Source organism: Hippocampus comes, unplaced genomic scaffold (assembly GCF_001891065.2).
Source record: "Hippocampus comes isolate QL1 unplaced genomic scaffold, H_comes_QL1_v1.1 scaffold207, whole genome shotgun sequence".
In the NCBI taxonomy this organism is placed as follows: Eukaryota; Metazoa; Chordata; class Actinopteri; order Syngnathiformes; family Syngnathidae; genus Hippocampus; species Hippocampus comes.
This window is the reverse complement of record NW_017805146.1, coordinates 864111-874499: the sequence shown is the minus strand read 5'-3', so window position 1 is coordinate 874499 and position 10389 is coordinate 864111. Positions and strand designations below refer to the sequence as shown.

The 10389-nt window shown below is 51.1% G+C and overlaps 2 protein-coding genes across 3 annotated transcripts in view; one reads left to right on the top strand and one right to left on the bottom strand.

The window, feature by feature from the left end:
• Window positions 1-6273, top strand: part of LOC109514548 (AT-rich interactive domain-containing protein 1A-like) — a 34637-nt gene extending 28364 nt beyond the window's left edge. The window contains 8 exon segments of the mRNA XM_019867737.1: window positions 277-409; window positions 1035-1210; window positions 1297-1426; window positions 1507-1626; window positions 1914-2010; window positions 2094-2913; window positions 3076-3206; window positions 3336-6273. Coding sequence (XP_019723296.1) covers window positions 277-409; window positions 1035-1210; window positions 1297-1426; window positions 1507-1626; window positions 1914-2010; window positions 2094-2913; window positions 3076-3206; window positions 3336-5108 — 3380 coding nt within the window. The 3' untranslated portion in view covers window positions 5109-6273.
• A 1834-nt stretch (window positions 6274-8107) lies between these two features.
• Window positions 8108-9569, bottom strand: LOC109514609 (uncharacterized). 2 transcript variants are annotated; one of them, XM_019867878.1, is made up of 3 exons: window positions 9322-9569; window positions 9170-9279; window positions 8108-8915 (listed from the first exon to the last, which is right to left on the bottom strand). In XM_019867878.1, the coding sequence occupies exons 1-3, from the start codon at window positions 9342-9344 to the stop codon at window positions 8203-8205; spliced, it is 846 nt and encodes a 281-aa protein (XP_019723437.1). In that variant the 5' UTR covers window positions 9345-9569; the 3' UTR covers window positions 8108-8202. The 2 variants fall into 2 exon arrangements, with proteins under 2 accessions (XP_019723437.1, XP_019723438.1); XM_019867879.1 differs by having other exon boundaries at window positions 9170-9231; window positions 9322-9566.
• Between the last annotated feature and the right edge of the window lie 820 nt (window positions 9570-10389).

Genomic DNA, 10389 nt, shown 5'->3' with positions numbered 1-10389 from the left:
TGTGTGTGTGTGTGTGTGTGTGTACACGCGCCGCGATTTAATGAATGGGAAGCCATGAGTCATCAGACTTGAGTCCTGAGCAGGAGCACGATAGTGTGTCTCACACACAAACACAAATGGGCATCATGCGCACATGCGAGAGTCACCGATTTGACAGCCCGCCTGGCTGTTTGTCATTCTCAGAAGTGGGAGCTCTTTTCCTGGTGACTTCCAAGAGATTGTGATGGAGGCTTTATTTTGGGAATGCAGTTTCAATGTGTGCCCTTATTTTTGCAGCTGGTTCTGGATCGCTCCAAGGCCCCCAGACTCCTCAGTCCACCAGTAGCTCCATGGCGGAGGGGGGAGAACTGAAGCCTCCCACCCCGGCCTCCACCCCCCACACACAAATGCCTCCCATGCCCGGCGCCAGGTACGACTCGTGACACGACATCGTTGCAATTAATGCTCGCTAGACCTTTTCTTGAGGCTATTTTTTGACACCGGATGGCTCAAGTGACACAATTAAACATTGTTTTGCTTTCGTGTGTCACAATTGGAATATGCATCATGGCAGCGTAAATAGGAAGAAGACATGCAATCGGGAATCAGGCATCTTCCAAGTGCGTGGACAAATCCGAGGCTAATCGGCTACCTGCTAACGCCGGTGCAGCGTAAACCTGCAGATTGGATGCAACCCTTTAATACCAGCTATGCACCTGCCTTGCCCAAATAAACACATTTGAAAAAACGTGGCCCTAAATCTAACAATTCACACTCACATTCAACTTCTTTTTGACGCTAAGTCATTTAAATGCGCCACCTTTGTTTCCATGTCGCTCTTTCAGCTCTTTGAGGTTGTTCAGTGAGCCATTTTGTCACACTGTCTTTATTGTGTCAGTCTTTGCAGACTTAGTTTGTCGTCGTATCTTTTGCCTTGTCCTGGCAAATTGTTTCCGAGTCTCACTCGGGGCCTCTTTCTTCTTAATGAGCTGCGGGCAATTGTGAATGCTTGTGGCCATTCAACTTTTGGCTGATGATTTGTTGGTTTGCTCTAGGAGTAGCGTCAATTTGCAGGACCCCTTTGCCGACGGCAGCGACCCGGCATTTTCCCGAAGGAACGCCATGACCCCCAATTCTCAGAATTACCAACCCGGAATGGGCGGCCCCGAAATGATGGGTCGGATGGGTCCCTATGAGTCCAACAAGGACCCCTTTGGTGGTATGAGGAAAGGTGAATGGACCCACCAACCGAGTTTGTTCACATGCTAAAAGGGAAACTAACAATGTGTTTGTTTGTTTTTTGGACTTTTTACGAAGCTGGGGAACAATTCTTGCCACCCGGTCCTAACAGTGGGATGGGGGAACCGTACAGCAGAGGCCCACCGGGACCCATGGGAAATCTGCCAATGGGCCAGAGGCAACAATATCCTTACGGATATGACCGCAGGTACAGAGTCGACTGTGGAATTTTGCGGTAGAATTCTGTCTCCTCCAGTGAGATGACATACGCTCAATGTCAACGCACAGGCAAGAGTCAGGCATGGCTCCCGACGGCAGCATGGGGCCCGGGGCCGCTCAGCCCAACATGATGCCTTCCGGAGCTGAGGCGGGGATGTACTCGCCGAGCCGACCGCCGCCCCAGCAACGGTATTGACTGAGATTTGACGTTTAGCTTTGTCAAATGCACACTTTCTGCACAGTTCTTAACGTATGAAATCGTTGTGCCAGGGGAAACGATTTGTATTATGACAAATCTATCTAACCAATCAAATTATTGAGAGACTTTGTACTTTTCTTAACGTGAATATGCACACAGCAATAAAAGTTACACAAAAGTTTGAAACGGTATTGCAAACCATTTTACCAGTTCAGCATGACACAATTTCATCCCTCGACTGCGCAATAAAGTGAGTGACTTTTGCATGGGTCCCCAGACACGACTCGTACGCCAATCAGTACCCTGGCCAAGGCGCGCCCCCTGGTGGCCCGTACCCAAACCAACAACCGGGAATGTATGCACAGCAGCAACCGGTGAGGATGTTCAGAGTCTGAATCAGATTCAAGATATGTGAGGTTTTAAGGATGATTAAAAAAGGATGTCCGTTTCTCGACAGAACTACAAGCGTCCCGTTGACGGTAGCTACGGCCCCCCCGCCAAGCGCCATGAGGGAGAAATGTACAACGTCCCTTACAGTGGTCAACAGCCCGCAGGACCTCAATCATCAGGGCCCCAGGGCCAGCAGGAAATGTACAATCAGTACAACGCCTACCCTGGAGGGGAGCGGAGACCCCCGGGCCCGCAGAACCAGTTCCCTTTTCCCTTCGGCCGGGACCGCGGCTCGTCTTCCGGTGGGCCCAATTCCCAATCGCCCATGCCTCCCCAGATGATGGCGAGCCCCATGCCCTCGGGTCCCGACGGGCCCCAGGGCCCCATGTGGCAGGGCCGCAACGAAATGGGCTACCCCAACTATCACAACCGCCAGGGCCCACCTGTGCCAAGCCAGGCGCCCGGCTACCACGGCATGAACCGCTCTGAGGAGATGATGTCATCGGATCAGCGCATGAACCACGAGGGCCCGTGGCCCGGCCACGTCAACCAGCGGCAACCGCCCTTCGGACCCGGCGGGTCCGGCCCGCCCATGACGAGACCCCTCCCGTCGACTTATCAGACATCGCAGAACCATATTCCTCAGGTGTCCAGTCCGGCACCCATGCCGCGGCCGATGGAGAGCAGGACGTCACCCAGCAAGTCCCCTTACATGCATCCAGGCATCAAAGTGCAGAAAGCCGGACCTCCGGTCCCCGCCTCCCACATTGGACAGGCGCCCGTGCAGCAGCCGATGATGCGGCGAGATGTGGGCTTTCCTCCCGGCTCTGTGGAATGCTCCCAACCGCACCTCAAGCCGCGAAGACGGCTAACCATGAAGGACATCGGTATGCAATGTCAACTCCTGAGTGCTAACCGGTATTTTTAATGAAGAAGGCACCCACAAGCCTTGTCTGTGTCTCAAAGTGCCCCGTGATGTTGACATCTACCGTGTGCAAATGTGGGTTCCCTTGTTTGTGGCTCGTTTTGATTCTGTTGTTGGTTGACAGGCACACCTGAAGCATGGCGTGTGATGATGTCACTAAAGTCAGGGTTGCTAGCGGAGAGCACCTGGGCCTTGGACACCATCAACATCTTACTCTATGATGACAGTAGCATCACCACGTTTAACTTATGCCAGGTACGTTCCACAAACCCGGGTTCCTGGATGAGGAAATGGAGTCGAGGCTCAATCGGGTTTGGAGAAGGCAGCCATAAACAGGCAGGAACATTGTTTGACGGCACCCTGTTTTGCTTTCCGATTTGGCAGCTGCCTGGATTCCTGGAGCTGCTGGTGGAATACTTCAGAAGGTGCCTGATCGAGATCTTCGGCATCCTGAAGGAGTACGAAGTGGGCGACCCCGGGCAGCGAACACTCCTCGACCCCAATGCCGCCGAAGACTCTGACGACGACATGCCGATGCCCGAAGGAGAAGGCGTCGACACGGACGAGGAGGAGGACGAAGACGATGCGCCGGATGACACCAGGGTGCAGGTGCAGGTGAAGGAGGAGGAGGAAGAGGTGATGGAGGAGAGGTCCCAGAAAGACGAGGATGATAGCAAGGAGAAGTCGAGGGTCAAGGAACCCGCTACCTCAGGGTCTTCCCAGGACCCCAACGCGGAGAAGCCCAGGCAGGCGAGCAAGTTCGACAGACTCCCCATCAAGGTGGTGCGCAAGAAGAACCCCTTCCAGGGCAGCTGGGCGTCCAAGCTGGGCCAGCGCCAGAGCTTTGAAAGCGGCCTGGTCCACTGGAGCGTCGGCGGCGGTGACATCACCGAGCACATCCAGACGCACTTCGAGAGCCGCGTCGGGCGCCTCAAGGCCCGCAAGCGCTTGCCCAAGGAGACCAGAGCGGGACGGGAGGTCCCGGAGCTGCTGCCGCCGGCCGCCGGCGCACCGGTGACCGCCACCATCGACGACGTCCTGTCGGCACGGCCGGGCTCGGTCACGGAGGAGGCGGTGCGCGGCGGCGCCGAGGAGCAGAAGGAGAACGGCAAGTACCTGTTCAGCATCAACCCCGAGCTCCAGAGCCGGCGCAACGTGAAGATCCTCGAGGACGAGCCGCACAGCAAAGACGAGACTCCGCTCAGCACGCTGGCCGACTGGCAGGACTCGCTGGCGCGGCGCTGCGTCTGCGTGTCCAACATCGTGCGCAGCCTCTCCTTTGTGCCCGGCAACGACCAAGAGATGTCCAAGCACCCCGGTCTTCTTTTGCTGCTGGGGCGCCTGGTTCTGCTGCACCACCGGCACCCCGAGCGCAAGCAGGCGCCCGTGACCTACGAGAAGGAGGACGAGGAGGATGAGGGCGTGAGCTGCGAGCGCGACGAGTGGTGGTGGGACTGCCTGGAGGTCCTGCGGGAGAATTGCCTGGTGACTTTGGCCAACATCTCGGGCCAGCTGGACCTCTCTGTGTACTCTGAGAGCATTTGCCTGCCCCTCCTGGACGGCCTCCTCCACTGGGCCGTGTGCCCCTCGGCCGAGGCTCTGGACCCCTTCCCCACGCTGGGCCCGCACGGCTCGCTGTCGCCGCAGAGACTGGTCCTGGAGACCCTGAGCAAGCTGAGCATCCAGGACAACAACGTGGACCTGATCCTGGCCACGCCGCCCTTCAGCCGCCTGGAGAAGCTGTACGGCGCCCTGGTGCGGCTGGTGGGCGAGCGCAAGGTGGCGGTGTGCCGCGAGATGGCCGTGGTGCTCTTGGCCAACCTGGCGCACGGCGACAGCCTGGCGGCGCGTGCCATCGCCGTGCAGAAAGGCAGCGTGGGGAACCTGCTGGGCTTCCTGGAGGACAGCCTGGCTGCCACGCAGTACCAGCAGAGTCAGAGCACGCTGCTGCAGATGCAGGCGCACTTTGAGCCCACCAGCGTGGACATGATGCGCAGGGCGGCCCGCGCCCTCCACGCCCTGGCCCGGCTGGAGGAGAACCACTCAGAGTTCACGCTGTACGAATCACGGCTGCTGGACGTGTCCGTATCGCCACTCATGAACTCGGCCGTCTCGCAGGTCATCTGCGACGTACTCTTCCTGGTCGGCCAGTCATGACAGCCGTGGAGGTCCTCCTTCTCTTCTCCCCGCGCCCCGACTTTTTTGTGAGCAGAACCTTTGACTGTCCTTTTTTCTTTTTTTTTTTTATTTATGCAAAATCACCTCGGATTCCACTGTTTTTTCCTCCCCCTACCGCGAAAAGGAAGGAATACCATGAAGTAGACAGATAACCGCAGGAGACGAATGGGATGCTCTTAGCCCTGAAAGGACGTGTTTTTTAATGAAAATAGAAAAAGTCCAGAAAAATAATAACTGTAACCAAAGTTGCTGTCTCGTTTACAGTCAGTTTTGGGGATGCTTGCTTTCTCCCCCCGAGGACTCGGGATTGCTGTAAAGCTCTGCCCCCCTACCCCCGCCCTGCATACACACACACACACACACACACACACAGGAACCACATTCGGGGGCGGACATGTGTGCTCTCCTGTGCAGTAGGTTCTAGGACTGTTTTTTTTTTTTGTTTTGTTTTCTTCGTTTTGTTTTTTTCCTCCCTGTACTGTACACCTTCAAAGAAAGTGTCGACATACTGTAATAATACTGTTTCACACTGAGATACGCCGACTTGGCAGCAAACTGTAGTTTTTATGTGGAAGGTGACAATGGCTAACAACCCCCTCCTCAAAGTACGGTCAACCTACAGCACCCCGACCTCTTCTTCTCTATTGTCCTTTGATTGTATGAATTGTACTAGGACTGGTCCTCGGCACTAGATCCAAGCAGACCCGCCAGGCTGCGCTGGGTGTGTGTGTGTGCGTGCGTGCGCATGCACACACACACACCATGTTGTACATGAATTACCCCCTTTCCATCTCTCTCCCTGTCCCTTCACCGTTTTTAAAAATTACCACTTAACACACAAGACACACGAGACTGTCTGGTGCGGCTGTAGAGAATATAACGACAAAAAAAAAAATCGTCTGAGTAACAACTAGACCTTGATGAAGAAAAACTTTTTCCCCCCCAGTGATGCAGATTCTGCATATTTGTATTTCAGATGATGTAGCTAAAAAACTTGATGTAAAAACCCCCCCTATTTTTTTCCCTCTCCCCCAACCCTCCTGCCTTTTTTTTTTTTTTTTGGCTCAATGAATATCATTTATTCAGTATCAAATCTTTATACTATATGTTCCACGTGTTAAGAATAAATGTACATTAAATCTTGCTAAGAGCTTGGCTGTGGATTTATTCAGTAACAATTGAAAGTGGTATTTTGGAGCCTTTCCTCAAATGCATACACGATGAGGAAAAGCCATACCGTATTCCGCTATTAGAGGATAGAGACCAGGCTATGAGGTAACCCCCCCCCCCCAATCTGTGAATGATTGACAGCAGCGTCAAGGTTTTGACTGACTGTAGATGCCCCCAAGATGGCGGCAAAGCACTACTTTTAGGTGGCATTGGCCTTAAAAAAAACGGCAAATGGTTGAGTGAGTAATGACTATTGGGGGAATCATGTTTTGACAATACGCTATAGTTGATTCGGTTATGTGGTCAACTGTTGACGAGTGGAGTGTTACGCACAGACGCTAAGACCCCGCTCCAGCACCCCCCGCGACCCTCACAATTGCTCAAGGTAAGTTGAGCCCGTGTGCAATGCAAATATCAACCGCTACGTGGCAGTAGAGCCACGGGTGTAAAAAGCACCACACAGCTGCGTCGACGAATTAATAGTTTTACAAATCCGAAGAAAACTGATCATTCTTGTAAAGTGGGTGGGAAATAAAAGGGTTGAAATGCAACACTTGGACATAAGAAATGAAAACATGGCAAATAATTGCGAAATGTATTACATTACACCAACATCTACTGATGCCCTGCTGGAGTCTATCCCGCCCGGCTATTTTTGGGAAGTAGGCGGGAGTCACCGCCGAACCGGTTGCCAGCCAATCGCAGGGCACACAGATGGAACCACCATTCGCGCTCACAATTGCACCTGGGGACAATTTCGAGTGTTCCATTAACCTGCCGTGCATGTTTCTGCAATGTGGGTGGAAACAAACCGACGCAGGCACGGGGAGAACATGCAAACTCCACACAGTAAAGCCGGAACCGGAATCGAACCCTCTGCACTGTTAGGCCGGCGTGCTCACCAGCAAATCGTTTCGTCTTATCCGATTGACAGAGGTGAGTTGTGATGACATGTCTACTTGATTATGTGGTGGATCAATTGCACTTTAAAAGGTACAGTACGGGATGATTGATTTTTCAATGTTATTTCAAACAATTTCAACAATATGCATGAAAAATGTTCCATTGACTGCCATGTTTCGCCGCCATCTTTCTGCTATGGCTACCCAAAGGAGACAAACTAAGTGATTTTTTTTTTTTGCTCCTCATTGTCTTATGTAACATCTGGCATGCTCAGTCGTCGCTTGGGGTGACATTTTGCTCCCACCTCTGCTGAAGGAATAGGTGGTAGGCTCTCGCCCTGGCACCTTAGCGCTCCAAAATGCACGTGCTTGCAGTTAGGTCGTTGCATGTATTGATTCGCCACTAGGTGGCACCAAATTCTAACCAACTTTGGTATTTGTAGTGTAGAATTGAGGCGACTCACGGCATTTGGTCGCAAAAAGTTGTAGTCAGTATGTGTTTAATAAAAATGTCATTTTCTAGAACATGGATTTCAAACACTAGTTTGCAAGTGTTAACACACAAAGCCAAGACGTGTACATTTTAGTGTCACTTTTCAATAATTCACTTAAATTGAGATTTTTTTTTTAATGCCAGAGATGAAACCATCTTGGAAGTCCGCCTCGTGTTCCTTTGAAATTTAGAGCATGTGCAATAAAAAGGACCACCCGTGTCAATTTGAAGTTAAACCTTGATTTTCACCAGCATTTTTGTGAGGCTCTCTATTCATTTCTAAATGACAAAATTAGAGTTAGCACACAAGTTTTGTGGTTCAAATGGGGCTGTACTGCTGAACAACGTCCTTTTAAATACAGTTTCTAAAACATGGCTGCAAGTGTAAGAAGTAGCCCCTAGATAAGCAATGCTCAAGTACCCATTTTTATTTTCCAAACACCAAAATGGCTATCGTCACTCCCGTTGGAAAAAATTTGAAATCCCATTCAAGTGAAATGTCGCTCGGTCAGTGCCTTAGCTTGACTCTGGCCCACTTGGTCTCTTGGTGAGCAAGGCGGGGAGCGAGCTTGACCCCTCGGCTCTTTTGGGGCGCGGTGTGCTTCAGGCGCCTGATGCGGGCGCCACCGAATCTGCTGGGGATCGTTAGGACGTGTGTCGGGGCGTAGCGTCGCCCATTGAAACCCGCGTCCGACGACACACTGGTCACCTGCTGCCGTTGACTTTGGAACCCCACCCGGCCGTGACTTCTGTAGATTTTTCGCTGCCGTCCGGGTTTATGACCGATGAGAACTTTGGTGGCGGTGCCGTTGGCCGACGTCTGCATGTTGGGAGAGAACTTGCGCATGCCGTAACCCGGCAAGAACAACCCCGACGACTTTCCCCGGGAGTGGGGGCCTGCGTTTGGTTTCTTGAGTCCTGCAGCCAGGTTGGACTTGGGCGGTTGAAACCTGCTCAGAGAGCCTGAACTCGCAATGGCTGTGGAGAGGCGGGGCTTTTGGGGACCGGCTTTCTTGCCAGACACACCCAATGGGTGTCGTCGAACCACCCTGAGTGACGAGTAGCTGCCGAGATAGGATGACAGTTTGGATTGTTGGTCGCCAAAATCGGAGACTCCGCCACGACTGCCGCTTTGGGCCGAGGCTTGTCTGAATTGATTCTGGGGAGGCTTGCCGGTGCCGCCTTCATCTTGCACAAAGCCAACATATGTCTTGCCTTGAGCTGCAAAAATAGAGTCATCTTTACAAGCATTTAGATCACTTTGGGAGTATTTGCATGACTATTCCTTTAAATTTTGAGCATACCCAAGACTGCTTAGGTCGCATACATGAGCTCTCAGACATAGTGGGACTTTGTCGTTTGAGAAACACAGGCCATGTATGGACATGCAGTTTGTGTGAACATCTGGTTTTATTTAAATCTATTTTATAAATAGATATAATCTATAAATGTATAAAAATTTTTGCAGTACCCACCTTCTTGAGAAGCCCACAAACAGTGAACATGCTCTGCTGGAAGTAAGCAAATCAGCAAGACCCTGCACACACACACACACAAAAAAAAAAACAACCCAAACAAACAAACCCTGAGACACCCAAACACGTCAAGGAATTGCAGCGCTACTTACCCCAAATAAATTCCACAAGCCATTTTGTGCAGGCGGCCTGGGTCAAAGCGAGCGTCGCCACTCAAACCGACTCCAAGCTACTTGCTCTGCACCAGCTCCGCACGCCGGCACGGCATCGCTTTTAAGCCGCCCAATCGGGCCTGATGGCTATCAGGTGTGTGTGGGACTTGCTTTTCATTGTTTGAATTTTTACCTGCCTCGGTGAAACTGTATTGCAAAAAAGAAAATAGTGGGAGAGTCTTACCTTCCTTCCTGCCTTCCTTCCTTCCTTCCTTCCTTGCTTCCTTCCTGTTCTCATGCGACTGATGACCGCTTGAGTGCGGTGGCTTAACATCAAAGACACAATTTCCTCTGACAGGAAATGGGATTGGCGACTGCTTGTTTCTTTTTTTTTCTTCCCATCTTTGGAGTCAGAATTCTTTCCAGTTCACATGAAAGACACTCATCGTCATGTTGGCTTCCGCTCTTGACGCTTTTTATTTGCACAGAAACTACTTTCATGATGTTATTTATAATTTTGCCCTCTGCCAAAAATCCAACCAAGTCATATTTTTTTATTCGATTAACACCACTCTTATGGTGTCAAAGTTTTATTTTTTACAGTTAGAATGCTCCATTGGGAAACTCAAACATTGGTGACGAGTTGACGACAATATTAATCATCATCATTATCCAACTAATCATAGCAGCGTCAACACTTTAACATAAAAGATCCAAAGACCAGCTTGCTAGCCATTTGTTAGCTAGTTAGCCAGCTGGCTATCAGGATCACGGATAAACAAATTTGCCAATACCGACAAATTCCACTCAAACATTTGTCGCTGGATTAAACAACATCTCAAAGATTGTTTATGTTGTTATTCAGGCTCTACTGCTAGTGAGTTTGCTAAGTAGACCAAGCAAGAACGCATTTTCAGTTTTAGCGAGTTAGCTAGATATTAAAATTTGATCATTCACGGACAATCGAGCAGGATTATCGGGGGGGAAAAAAACAGGCCAAATGAGATGCCTAGTGAATTTATAAGACTGCTTCGTTCAGGAAAACAGAAATAGGGGAAATAAAAGTTG

Coding starts and splice junctions, on each gene's coding strand:
- LOC109514609 (XM_019867878.1), bottom strand. CDS start 9,344: ATGGCTTGTGGAATTTATTTGGG. Junction 9,280..9,321: donor GCTTGTGGAATTTATTTGGG/GTAAGTAGCGCT, acceptor TGGGTGTCTCAG/GGTTTGTTTGTTTGGGTTGT. Junction 8,916..9,169: donor TTTGTGGGCTTCTCAAGAAG/GTGGGTACTGCA, acceptor CTATTTTTGCAG/CTCAAGGCAAGACATATGTT.